We start from the raw sequence: 14,850 nt of genomic DNA, 5'->3' as shown, positions 1-14,850 counted from the left end.
TTGCTGTCAAATCTCTGACAATGTAAAACGTGGTTTTCAGATTTGACGTTGTGAACCACAGATCAGTTTCATGTGTAAGTGCGCATATATACATGTAGCATGGGATATAGATTCTCTGAATTTTTAGACATTATTGTGTGTTTAGACATTATTGTGTGTTTAGACATTATTGTGTTAAGACATTATTGTGAGTTAAGACATTATTGTGTGTTTAGACATTATTGTGTGTTAAGGACATTATTGTGAGTTAAGACATTATTGTGTGTTTAGACATTATTGTGTGTTTAGACATTATTGTGAGTTAAGACTTTATTGTGTGTTTTATTCCACTGCAGGCACCAATAACGTAGGCAACCTGTTCCACATGGCTGGCCAGGTTGGGAAGGCAGTGGGTACGCTGGTCACTGTCATGACTGACGAGGACGGCAGTGGGCAGGAGGATGAGGGTACACAGACGCCCCAGAAACAACCCCCAAAATCAGCACCCAAGTGATCATCCATAGGGGAGCTCTTGTGGAAGGAGTATACATTGTACACTAACCGTCCTGCTACACTGCTGGATATGCTCCAAAAGTAGTCTGCACAGCAACACGTACAAGGAATCCAACAACTGACTGCCACAATTATGCACAAGCAGTGATGTTCTCCTGTTAATGTTCGAGGGATGGATGACACCTGCTGTTTATCTCAAGATGATAACGTGTTCCAGTCGAAGGCAGCTGCTGGCCTGGCGGGTCCTGTTGGCTCTTGAGACCAGTCACATGTTCGAGGACAGTCAATGAACAGAGCCAATAAAATAGAATAGAAGAACCAACTGAATGAGTCCTGCCATCAAGCAGTGATATTAAAAATATTGGATATTTCAAAGGATGACCTTCAGCTTTGAAATCACCATTTGTTCAGGTTTAACCAGCATCAGAATCCACAGGAAGAGCACATCGCCAAGGCAATATGAGGAAAGCAAGCCACTGCCATGATTTGAACAACTCACATGCTGTGGTATAGACATTTAAATTTTCGAAACAGAATATTGAGTGGACAGTGTTGCTTAATTTTTGCTGTCAAATCTCTGAGTGCCAAATAATTATCACCACCCACCAAAATAAGGTAATTTTTCTTACGGTTGAGGGTGAATTTTTCAACAGGCTTTTGGGTGCACTTGTTCATGTCAATCAGGCACGTAATCGCACAGTCTTGTGATTGGTTTTATATACTCGCAGTTGATTATGTGCGATACTCTTCATGTACCATGTACAAATGCTGGACACTCATTTATATGCCCTTCCATTTTTTAGCCAGAAATTTGTGTTTTACCATCAGTGTGTCGCTATTAAGGTTGTGATTTTACACTGTCTTGGATAAAGTACAGTGTAAATGTGTCCACAGAGTGATGTTGACAGCGTTGTGAGCTAAATTAACAGCTTTTAGAGTTATCATGGAATGATGCTGTTAAATAGCCTGGCTAAATGGTCTTCATGAGAACCAGGTGGACTAAAGGGAGCTAACTTTTGATATGTCATTGTTCACGCTTGTGATTACCTCCCTGTAGTGTTACTTGTTGAAAGGGTTCTTGATGTGCAAGAAAGTACATTTGTCAATGCACAAATTTGACTGATTTTTACTATCTCCACTGTTAACAAGATGTGTTAATCTGTAACTGCTGTTCATTCACAGATGTTTTATGTTCTGAAAATTGAATTTTAACCAACATGTATGTCTCACAAAATTGACCAATCATACCCAAGGTGCTAATTTCAACTGGTCAAAATCAGTTTTTTTTTTTCGTCAGTATGTTTATCCAGGTAGTTGATTGGTTATGAACACAGGAGTCTTACATTTGTGAATGTGTGTGTGGTTTTGTTGTTGTTGTTAAGACTGTTTAGGCTTGCATCAGTAAGTTTTAACACTGGGTGTGTGTATAGTATGATTTGTGCACTTAGGTTTTCTTATTCATCATGATGCACAGCCATTGTAAAGTACTTTTGTAAGGGCAGCAGAGCAAGCACAGTATTCTGACAGTGTATGCTGGTTAGCATGTTACACTACATATGCACCGAGGAGGAAGTTTTATTTTATCTGCAATAGTATAGTCGTCTGAGAATATTTTAAGTTATTTTGATTCTCTGTGAAGGTGATACTTCTGTAAAATATTGCCAGGTTTCGCATTCTAGAAATGTTTGGGTTTTTTTCTTTTGTCATTTTGAATTAATATGGTGTTCACAGAAATTGAGATGTTTTGGCCATCATTGTTCAACTGTTTCTGACAGCACATTTTGTGTCATTGAGAACGAATGGTAGCCTATAAGAATGTTCATTTACTTACTGATGAACTCTATCTGTCCAATGCATTTATGTATATTAAACTTCACAACACTCATATCATTATCATGCTTAGATTTTATACAAAATCAGTAAAATAATCTTTCTGAATCTAAACCCTTGTTTGTCTGTCTGAATTTCTTACTTGGCTCAGGAGATGATCTTATTTACATTGTATTCTTTACTGTATTTAATTGTTTGATCACGGCTTTTGACAGTCCTCAGGAATGTTACACTTATTGGACGAGGGGGCCTCCGTGGCTGAGTTGGTTAGTGCGCTAGAGCAGCATCATGACCCAGTTGCCTCTCACCAATGCGGTCGCTGTGAGTTTAAGTCCTACTCATGCTGGCTTCTTCTTCGGCTGTACAGCAACCTGCGGATGGTCGTGGGTTTTCCCCAGGCTGTGCCTGGTTTCCTCCCACCATAATGCTGGCTGCCATCGTATAAGTGAAATATTCTTTAGTACGGCGTAAAACACCAGTCAGATAAATAAATAAATAACTTATTGGACGACAAGGGCAATTCTTTGTGGAGGAATTAGTTGTGGTATTGGTATGGATAGTGTACCATTTGGGTGGATCATTTGGTCAGAGGAAAAGCTTCCATCAAGCAATAACGATAGGAACATTTCATTGCAATTGATTTGTACCCAAACCAATACGATTACAGTAAAACTCCTAAAATTTCATCTAAGATGAAGTTCATTTTGCCTGATTCTGAGAGTTCTGTTGATCTTGGAAAAATGTGTGGAGGTTTGTTTATAAGGCACAATGATATCCAACTGCAAGATTCATCACAAAAATGTAGGTCATTTAAATGTTATGACCGGTGTTTGCCTCTAAATATTGCATTTTTTTTTGTCAGAGTTTTAGGCCATTATAGTGCTGTATAGATATCTTGGGTTTATCAGTTGTAACGTAGGACCTACTTCAGTTATTTCTTAAGGGAGTTCAAGTCCAGTTCATGCTGACCTGCTTTCTGGTCAAGCTTGGGAAGGTTTGCCTGTAACTTGCAAATGGTCCAGCGTTGTTCCCCCACCTTTGCTCTGCCAGGTTCCTCTCCACCAAAATGCTGGATGCCGTCGTTTAAGTGAAACAGTCTCGAGTGCAGTGTAAAACAAATAAGAAAAATAAATCAGTTATTTCTGCATTTGTACAGTCACAGACATTTTGATTGATGTTAGACGGAGCATCTCTGTTGATTTGCTTAGGTGTCTTAGGGGCCTACGTGACTCAGTTGGTTACCACGCTAACATAGCGTAATGACCCACGTGTCTCTCACCAATGTGGTCGCTGTGAGTTCAAGCCCCGCTCTTGCTGGCTTCCTCTCCGGCCGTATGTGGGAAGGTTTGTCAGCAACCTGCGGATGGTCGTGGGTTTCCCCCGGGCTGTGCCCAGTTTCCACCCACCATAATGCTGGCCGCAGTCGTATAAATGAAATATTCTTGAGTACGGCGTAAAACACCAATCAAATAAATAAATAAATAGGTGTCTGTGTGGCTTTGGACATGATTTTCATGGATGATGATTCCCACCAGATGTTGATGTTGTTTGAAATCAGGTCAATGGCACCTGTAAACATAGGATGTCGAAAATTTGACTGATCCACAAACTGATGGGCAGACAGTCAGCTGGTTGTGTCTGGTTTCATTAGTGTAGGCCTATAGTCTTGATATGGCCTGTGTACTCTATGTGTTACTGAGGAGTAATTTGATGGGTTGGTTGTTGTTCCTTGTAAAATAGGGGCAAAGATAGTCAAATATAGATATGCACATTTTTCGATAAATGCCACATCAGTATACCCTTAACCTTTGAAACACGGGAAGTCTTGTTCATATGTTCTAAACTGATGGAGAAAGGACTGTATCCATATATATAACCAAAAAGTGTTAATGGGAAACGGAGTGTGAGTAACAATTAGGTCTTGTGCATCCGAGACATTTCTTGCTGCAATTTTGCTTAAATCTATTTCCTGGTAAATTATGTTTTACCTGCAATTGATCAGGTCTATATGAGGATGGCGATGCCGGTCGATCTGTAATATTTTTGACATCCTGCCTTTAAATGTGCGCCTCATACCTTTCACCTAAAGCAGGATCCAGTAGGCAAAACGGCACCAAACCCCTTACTATTATTTGCAGCTATTGTCATTTTGCGTCTTTTTAGCTCGTAGCTTACATGTACATCATACACTGAGCGGTTAAAACAAATGTCGGGTGGTATCTTAAAAAGGCACTAAATGTATTTATATGTTTATTTCTTTGTTTATTTATTTATTTGAGTGGTGTTTTATGATGTACTCAAGAATATTTCATTTATACGACGGCGGCAAGCATTATGGTAGGAGAAACCAGACAGAGCCCTAGGGAAACTCATGAACATTCGCAGGTTGCTTTCCTCTATTGAGCTTAAGTTTTGCACACATGTAGAGCGCAGTAACACTACTGGGATGTTTCATCATTGGTGAGTTGTACGAATATTACTTACCATAAGTTACCAAATTCATGACTTCAGTACTTTATGTATTCAGAGAAAGGTTTTCATTCATGTTTTTTTCTACAGGCAAGGTGTTTGGTAGCCTTGCTGTCGAATCTAAGTTTTTTGTTTTGAAAGCTTAAATATATAAAGATAAACCGTTTTGTGATTATTTTCTCCAGTGTCATTGCGCTACTAACTTGCACACTAACCACTAGCCCCCCCCCCCCCTCCTCTCCCTCCCATTTATATAGTGGTCAAGATTTTAATTTTTATGACCCAAAAGTAAGCTCTATAATCGTATTTCAAATTTTCAGAAATGGCTTTGTGGTTGCCATTATGTTAGTGAAATATTCTTGAATGTGGGGTAAAAACACATGAACATGATATAAATGGTTCACTTAAGGTAAACTGTGAAATGAGGTGATATCTCATGACATTTATTTGCCTCCAAAATTGCTCTTCTGTGATCGACTTTTAAGTCATTTTTCGCAAGCTACACACAAAAACAGTGACATATAATCAGTATGTCCTAAACACAACCACGATGATCAAATTTATGCGTGACCTGAAGTAATTGTCAGCGTTGTCGGCTGAAAATTCCTGGAAACGTCACTGAGAGTTTTTGTTAAGTTACAATATCTGATTGTCAGACCATCGAGCACATACCAAGCCTATTGAAGCCTACAGTCCTCTGACCAGGGGTGCCTGACACATTTTCTCCCAGAAATCTATGAAATATTGATATTAGTTCCAGCTAACAGACCTCTGACTATATAGCTATTATACTTTTATCTTGTACAAAAATCCGTAGTCGAAGTTCTCAAGGTTAAAAACAGATTAATAAGCTTTACCCGAATTCCTAAAGGGCACCTTCGATTTGTTTTCTCAATGTCATCGACCTTTAGCGGTCAGTAGGCTTAGACACAATATATGCTAACCAACAAGACTGCTAGGTTTAAACTGGTTGATTCGAATCCATATACAGTGCTTTTGTGCCTTGGAAAACGTTCGGTAAATGTATTCACAAATAATTTCCTGTGGATGAAGTGGATAATACCTTTCAAAGCTTGTCAGTGAAAGCATACTTCAGCATGTCATAAGGCAGGCCTACAAATCCAATGTTGGCACGACATTGGAAGACATCTCTATGTCTATAACCACTCTATGGGCGCTCAGACTGGGCAGAAACACAGGTGTCGCCAGCCTATGAGGGCAAGTCACATAACAATAACTGCGAATAACGTCACACGAGTGGCTATGCTAGAGTGGCGTCACGTGTGTTTCCAAATAATCGTGAGCGCCTGTACTGTATTTGTTATGTCGACTTGTTAGTGCCACTCACGTGCATGTGATTACCATTCCTCCTTGTTACAAATAAATAACCCCCACACCAAGCTGTAACAAAGACTGTGTTTTAAAAGTTATTATTCATTTTTATAAAGCTGTATGAACATTTACATGCTTGTATGTACATCTATAAAGACGGCTTCGGTGGCCTAATGGTTTGAGCGTCCACCTCGAAGACGGGAGATCGGGGATCAAACCCGGATCTGTTTATACTAAGTACTTGTTGCTGCCTCGCTTGGCGCTCAACTTTGAGAGGTTGCAAGGAAACGGCACTGGTGCACTCGGTGTCAGTATAATGTGACTGGGAGGAATGTCATGTCTGTTTTCTTCGGCAGCACTTTGGCGGCATGGCCTCGCCCTTCCACTAGAAGATACAGTATACTAACCTGATGAATGTTCGACGCCGTATGACTAAACTTACGAAGTAAAATTGTAAGCATACATATACTAAACAAACTTCACAATTGGAGAAATGGAAACCATTGGTGAGTCTAATCTTAAACAAGCCTATGTGCGTCGTACAGGCTCTAAAGGTCAAGCTTTTCTGTTGGTGGCAGCGACGTAAGCGAACGTACAGCGTAGGGCATATGCGTGTCAGGAGTATATGCGGAGAATGCACCAAGCGCATCTTTATGCCTGTTTTAACGTACGCTTATTTTACGTCCATAAACCATATTTATCGCCCAGCAACAGACTTTGTTCTATGTCTGGAAAGGAAAAAGAAAATGAAACAAGAAGATATTGCATTACAACTAACCCGAAAAAATGAAAACGAAATGATGATTTGATTAATGTTTTTATTTTCACGCCAAAATCAACGTATCATACACTACGGATACTTTTTGTGGAAGTCTCACTCCGTGAATAGTAAGCCTATCTTTTCGAATTGTTTCCTGTGAAGTGTGCATATTTGTCCAGTTTAATTCGCTAGATCTGCTGATATAGGCAGCCTGTGTTACTATGTGGTTGAAGAGCTTGAAACTCTCGATGTAAATGTCACTGCTTTTACTGGCAAATATGGAGGTATAAGGTAAGGACGTTATCCCGGGAACCATGTTTCAGATGTATGATGTGATGTCATCTATTTATGAAATGCAGGTTATGTATTCTGCATGAGTAGTTCTTGTAGAGAGTGTATGTAGGCCTATGTGAGAGATTGTGCCATACAGGCCTTGTCTTCAGGCGGCTCAGTGCGTGTGTGAATGAATGAATGAATCCTTGGGGTTTCAGTACGTGGGTGAATATATATTATATATATGATATGTGTCGTACAGTATTGCGCAATATGGAGCTCAGTTGGTAATGTGCCAGGATGTGTGCATGATACATGCTGGGCTATGTGTAATGCCTGTGTGTGATGCAGGTTATGTAATATGGCACGATGTGTGCACATGTGTAATAAAGTATGTAAAATACCATATGTAATTCTGACTGGTGTGATATAGGGCACTTTCTCTGTAAGGTAAATGCTAGGAGTAGTCGGTTATATATCATGTGGTACATTTGCGTGGGCTTCCCTGGGACCAGACGACTTGAACAAATAATGAAATTGTTTTGGATTGATCGACTTATGTAATCTCGTTCAAACCAGTGCTCATCATGGCTGGCCACGATTGTTTAAAGAGCAAGAGATCGAATTATCTTCAATAATAAGAGCCTTAAGAGAGCATAATTTCTAGAAGCTGTGTTAAGCTGCTATATCAATAGAGCACGCAACTACCACGACGACAACATTCGAAATTGAACAATTCGAATTGGATTAGACGCAGAAATGGCCGGAGAGTGAATGGGTTCTGGTAGTCTGATCTTCATGTTTGTATGTTTGTGGCTGTTCTATCGACCTGAATCATGTAACAGATTGTTAATGAACTTGGGAGTAAAAGCAAGTAGAAGAGAAAGTTATACGATCTCAGAAAACAGTGATTATGATATACATGTATAAAGATCCCATATTCAGTAAATGGTTTGAAATCAGAATTTTTTTTAGAAAGCCGAAATGTCCATTGCCGACTGTTCAAATTACATAGGTTTAAAGCTCTATAAATTCCTGCCAAGAAAACTGAACAGCCCTTTGTCCTATGTCTTCAGTCTAAGACCATCTGAGTTTGCGGAGTTTTAGAGTCAGCTTATACAAGACAGAGCCGGGGAGAAACCATCGCAACTGTAAAGGTACATGATAACCCCCCTGACTTAAAGCCGCCAAGCGGAATCATGGGTTCAAGCCCGTGACCCCATTTACCAAGAGCTGGTAGACTTCCCTTACGACAGAAAACGGACATTCATCACGAGAGCTTTGCATATTTAGGAAGAAACGTCCATCAGAAAGTTTTAAAGAGAGCGGTCTTCATTCCTGAAAAGTATAGCGCAGATCTTATAATGTGTTTCTATAAGGTGGCAAATAATGGTATATGAATACGATTTACGCACCAATTACGCGAATTATAAAGCACCCTTGTCCTCACATCTCGGAGATGTAGTAAATCATCATAACATATATTGGACATACCATACCAAGTCATGCACGGTATGGAAGCATACCTTCTCGTGTGTAATGTATATACATGTACCTGGGTGAGTGACAAGCTTCATTTGTTTCTTCTTGAAAATGTAGCACCACAATTCGAAGCATCCATGAAAATCTTCCAAGTCGTGAAAGAAACCAGACGTGGACTATAGAGCAAACTTCGTTAATTCAATGACATATTTCAATAACCTTCTTGGAGACTCGTATGTGAAGATGTCTGTGCAAATGTGAGCGAAAAAAGAAAAGAAACAATGATATTAAAAGTAGTAGGTCCATCGATCCCATTAACAGCAGAAATAAACCAGCCATAGGGTGGTCATTGAGGTCGACACTATTTATGAATAGTTACTTTTTTGTATACCGTCTGGGGACTGATTTAAATATACATATCTATTTATACCATTGTTCTCTGGGACACAGAAGAAAAGGCATAGGACTAGTAGGCTGTGAACTCCCCAGACTAGCCTATCAGCTTTTCAGCACTGGCGCGTGCTGTTATGGTGTCATTGGTTTGTTAGTGTAGTGATACATAGCGTGCTATCGCTACTCAATAGCATCCAGTTGTACTGCATGAGGGTAGCGTGTGCAAAGTCTAAGTGCAAAGGTCCGTCTATTAGACTGAGTGGATGTCAGCTGTCTAGAAAGACAGACTCAGAGCGATTGGCTATATGGTTCCTGGCACTGAAAGGGACCGTAATGCTTACTGCCATTGCCATTAGGAAGAAACATCGACTGACTGATGTTTGCGGAAGTGATTTGTTTTCCCAATCTTTCACACAAATCGCCACCACTTTTCCCACTAATGGTAACAGTATTACGAGATTTCCTCAGTTTACTTCAGAATGTGGGATACCGGAACCATGACGGCTCTTTCTGTGTCAGAACTACGCTTTGTGTAACGCCATTGTAATGTGTAACCGAGGCTGGAGTCATTAACTGGAACCAGCCATTGGATTTACGGGACCTTCAAAACTTTCATTGTAAAACAGTTTACAAGCATTGGAGAAAGGCTCATAAAATGTACTGTACGATTCAGTGTTTGAATACAGATGGAGCCAAAACAAACTGGAGGACATGTAGTTTACAGCGCGTTGGCAAATGTTAAGCGACTAATATAGCTGTATTTAAATAGAGTACTGTTCGAGACATACCTTCAAGCGAAGGATCGGAGGAAAATTGGTTCTCAAGTTTCCTCTTGTTTAATCAAGCATCAAGGAGACTCCATGAAATTTCAACTCACATGTCAAAAGCAGGCTCCAGGAAGCCGTTTTCAATGCTAGAACCGAACCGAAACGGGGCTGCTTGTTGAAGGACAGCAAGTGCAGTTATATGTGACAAACAACACAAATAGAACTTTGCTGACAAGCTTTGGAAAACTCAACGATCGTTATATTCCATTTCTACCTGAAAGAAAAACAGAGGGGATTGACGGAGAATGTATCTTGTCTGTAAACTGCCACGGCGAATACAGGTAAAATCTTACGAATCATTATCATGTATAAAGTCTTAATCAGAAATCATCATGAGGGGCTAGAAATTGATAGTGATATGGTTGATCCGTTCACTGTCAACGGTATTAAAATAGTTTTTAGCCGCAATTTGATTGAAGGGGATTGTCATAGTCATGTATTCATATACTTTCGTCCGTCTGTTCGCTCTTCTCTCACCGAAATATGTTGAGATGCGTTATAAAAGTTAGCGAATTTCCCCGGTCCAATAGAAACTTGTGAAAAATGAACATTGCGGGACAATATTTTACCGGAGATGGTTGACCCATTTTCTTGCGGTTATAATTCAGACTGATTTCTCGGTATATTATCCCCCGAACTACTGAGCCAGGTTCCATGAGACTTGATAAAAAAATTCACTTGTGGGTCTCCCAGAACGCATCAGAGTGCGGTCTGCGCAGGTGACACCCATTTTCTCGGATCAGAATTCATAGATAGCTCTTCAACGCTACTGTGTTAAATTCATTGAAACTTTATGAGGAAATCGTTGCACTGTCAATCTCCTGGAAGCTAGGTATTAAAGTGAGGGAGGCACATCGTTGCACTGTGGATCTCCGGGAAGGTAGGTATTAAAGTGAGGGAGGCACATCGTTGCACTGTGGATCTCCCGGAAGGTAGGTATTAAAGTGAGGGAGGCACATCGTTGCACTGTGGATCTCCGGGAAGCTAGGTATTAAAGTGAGGGAGGCACATCGTTGCACTTTGGATCTCCCGGAAGGTAGGTATTAGAGTGAGGGGGGCACATCGTTGCACTGTGGATCTCCTGGAAGCTAGGTATTAGAGTGAGGGAGGCACAAATGACCTTCGACCTACATGTACTTTCTTCGGTCAATGTTCTTATTTAACTTGTAACGCTGTTTCCAAAACTACTGAGTTGCAGAATCTATAGGGTTTCGTTGGCAAAGCTCAATCTCATCAGTTTAAGACGGTGTCTTGTTGTACCAAAAACAGGCTTTGGGCACATTTTTCCTAATACTCAGAACAGTACCTGTTTTAAATTGGCGAATATATTAGATGTGTTGTTGAGTTCATATGGGAATGTCACGAAATTTAAATCAGATCAATGCTAAATTTGCAGTCTTATTTGATATCTTTCGCCGATAGCATTTTGTATCGAAGACTGAATGAAAGACTAAATTTGCGAGTGAATCTAAAAGAGAACCCACCATGAACTCATCAATGGTAAAAAAAAAAAAAAAGAATGAACACAAGCATTGGTTGTCGCGCATTGTCAGTTGGTATATTGGAAACACAATCGGTCTTATGATAAATACCATTTTAAGTCAAATAAAGCTGTTATAAAAAATAATAAATAATATGTTGTAAGGAATCAGGTCCGAATATAACCAAGTGGTTTGGACGAAATTGGCATTAAGGTTAATTAAGGACCAATTCCTTAGGCTCTATACACCTGGAGTGTTATGCACTTTTGAATTGGACTTTATTTTTATCCTGTAGTGATTCACCTTTTAGACCCACATGCTTTATAGAGTGGGTATTCATATTCCTTGCGTACAGTTAATGGTATACTGCTATAACAGTAACCATTGTACTTCAAGATGACTAAAGCAGGCGCGCTATACATAGGCGAATCATTCAGTCAACCTGTGTGCACTAACCAGTGGGTAAACAACTTGAGACTTTCGGCCTGTACCTGACAAACCGCCTGACATGACGATCCATGCACAGGAAGCTGTCAAAGCTGGATTGTGCCTAGTCGAAGATAACCACCGCTGTAACCGTGCTCGTAAAATCGATGTGACATGACAGAAAGGAAAATGTCAAGATATTTTAACTGGTTTTTATTTAAGATTATTCTTAGTTATAATGCTATAATGCTATCTTAATCCCAGCTAAGACTGGCAATAGAATTACTCATAAAATAGCATCACACCTTTGTACAATTTGTAAAGTTTATTCGTGGACAACGGTCGCCTAGGCGGCGTTTCTCAACAAAATTTGACATGTGTGACGATGTTTAAATTTGTTAGACTCATGTTTCATATTAATTCAACGAACTAATGTAGTGCCTGTTTGTGACGTGACCATTGAATAATTTTCATAAGCAGTAAGCAATTTTTGGAAACCACGACACTGAATTCCCTTTCTCTATACGTGTAGTTAGATGTTCAAAGCATTTCAGGGGACCAATCAGGTATTGCATATAACTGTGACGTGGATTGTATTATACACGACACGTCCCTTTACAACACTCTTCTGATAGAGTAAAAGAATAAGCCATTCTAGATCTTAACTATAGAACAGATAGCCACAAACAAGTATACCGTTAGATTAATTTATTTATTTCGCCCATTAATAGGGCTGGGTTTCTCAGCTTTGGTTAATTTAATAAAACCTGGTATAGGCTCCAAACTGATGTTGATCTAATCGACCCATTGTCGTGTTCCCCATTCTGGCCTTCTCTGCGTTCATCTTTGACGAATCAACAAATTTGTAATGTTTGCAACAGCACCAATCAAAAGATTACAGTAAGCATCCATGTTGAAACAACGTCAATGTCTTTTTTTCCCGCTCCAAAATGAAACCTCTTGTCATAGAAATGTTGGAGGTAAACCAACTGTTTCCCCGCTCCAAAATGAATACCATCACACATCTTCATAGAAATGTTGGAGGTCTAGACAGACATCAACAACAAACGTGAACAGCATACGTGTTGAAGCAAGCTCAATGTCTTTTTCCATGCTCTAAAATGAATACCATCACACATCTTCATAGAAATGTTGGAGGTGTAGACAGACATTCACAACAAACGTGAACTGCATACGTGTTGAAGCAAGGTCAATGTCTGTATCCCCGCTCCAAAATGAATGCCATCACACATCTTCATAGAAATGTTGGAGGTGTAGACAGACATTCACAACAAACGTGAACTGCATACGTGTTGAAGCAAGGTCAATGTCTGTATCCCCGCTCCAAAATGAATGCCATCACACATCTTCATAGAAATGTTGGAGGTGTAGACAGACATTCACAACAAACGTGAACTGCATACGTGTTGAAGCAAGGTCAATGTCTGTATCCCCGCTCCAAAATGAATGCCATCACACATCTTCATAGAAATGTTGGAGGTGTAGACAGACATCAACAACAAACGTGAACAGCATACGTGTTGAAGCAAGCTCAATGTCTTTTTCCATGCTCTAAAATGAATACCATCACACATCTTCATAGAAATGTTGGAGGTGTAGACAGACATTCACAACAAACGTGAACTGCATACGTGTTGAAGCAAGGTCAATGTCTGTATCCCCGCTCCAAAATGAATGCCATCACACATCTTCATAGAAATGTTGGAGGTGTAGACAGACATTCACAACAAACGTGAACTGCATACGTGTTGAAGCAAGGTCAATGTCTGTATCCCCGCTCCAAAATGAATGCCATCACACATCTTCATAGAAATGTTGGAGGTGTAGATGGACATCAACAACAAACGTGAACTGCATACATGTTGAAGTAAGGTCAATGTCTGTATCCCCGCTCCAAAATGAATGCCATCACACATCTTCATAGAAATGTTGGAGGTGTAGATGGACATCGACGACAAACATGAACCGCATACATGTTGAAGCAAGCTCAATGTCTGTTTACTCGCTCCAAAATGAATGCCATCACACATCTTCATAGAAATGTTGGAGGTGTAGACAGACATTCACAACAAACGTGAACTGCATACGTGTTGAAGCAAGGTCAATGTCTGTATCCCCGCTCCAAAATGAATGCCATCACACATCTTCATAGAAATGTTGGAGGTGTAGACAGACATCAACAACAAACGTGAACAGCATACGTGTTGAAGCAAGCTCAATGTCTTTTTCCATGCTCTAAAATGAATACCATCACACATCTTCATAGAAATGTTGGAGGTGTAGACAGACATTCACAACAAACGTGAACTGCATACGTGTTGAAGCAAGGTCAATGTCTGTATCCCCGCTCCAAAATGAATGCCATCACACATCTTCATAGAAATGTTGGAGGTGTAGACAGACATTCACAACAAACGTGAACTGCATACGTGTTGAAGCAAGGTCAATGTCTGTATCCCCGCTCCAAAATGAATGCCATCACACATCTTCATAGAAATGTTGGAGGTGTAGATGGACATCGACGACAAACATGAACCGCATACATGTTGAAGCAAGCTCAATGTCTGTTTACTCGCTCCAAAATGAATGCCATCACACATCTTCATAGAAATGTTGGAGGTGTAGATGGACATCGACGACAAACATGAACAGCATACATGTTGAAGTAAGGTCAGTGTGTTTTTCCCGGCTCCAAAATGAATGCCATCACACATCTTCATAGAAATGTTGGAGGTGTAGATGGACATCAACAACAAACGTGAACTGCATACATGTTGAAGTAAGGTCAGTGTGTTTTTCCCGGCTCCAAAATGAATGCCATCACACATCTTCATAGAAATGTTGGAGGTGTAGACAGACATCAACAACAAACGTGAACTGCATACATGTTGAAGCAAGGTCAATGTCTGTTTCCTCGCTCCAAAATGAATACCATCACACATCTTCATAGAAATGATGGTGGTGTAGACAGACATCAACAACAAACGTGAACATAAAAAATGCATGAAACATGAGCTGTATAAAAACGCATTAGTCACATTTGTTGTTTCACGCCTTCACATTA

The 14,850-nt window shown here is 40.0% G+C and overlaps 1 protein-coding gene across 2 annotated transcripts in view; it reads left to right on the top strand.

The window, feature by feature from the left end:
- The window catches only part of LOC135468293 (dystrophin-like), an 82,933-nt gene extending 80,497 nt beyond the window's left edge, over positions 1 to 2,436 (top strand). For both annotated transcript variants that reach the window (XM_064746476.1, XM_064746467.1), the window contains one exon: positions 336 to 2,436. In XM_064746476.1, coding sequence (XP_064602546.1) covers positions 336 to 493 — 158 coding nt within the window. In that variant the 3' untranslated portion in view covers positions 494 to 2,436. The remainder of the gene's footprint in view (positions 1 to 335) is intronic.
- Positions 2,437 to 14,850: the final 12,414 nt, after the last annotated feature.

The sequence above is a fragment of the Liolophura sinensis genome, chromosome 1, assembly GCF_032854445.1.
Source record: "Liolophura sinensis isolate JHLJ2023 chromosome 1, CUHK_Ljap_v2, whole genome shotgun sequence".
Classification (NCBI taxonomy): domain Eukaryota; kingdom Metazoa; phylum Mollusca; class Polyplacophora; order Chitonida; family Chitonidae; genus Liolophura; species Liolophura sinensis.
The sequence above is the reverse complement of the archived record's forward strand: the minus strand, read 5'-3'. Positions and strand labels throughout refer to the sequence as shown.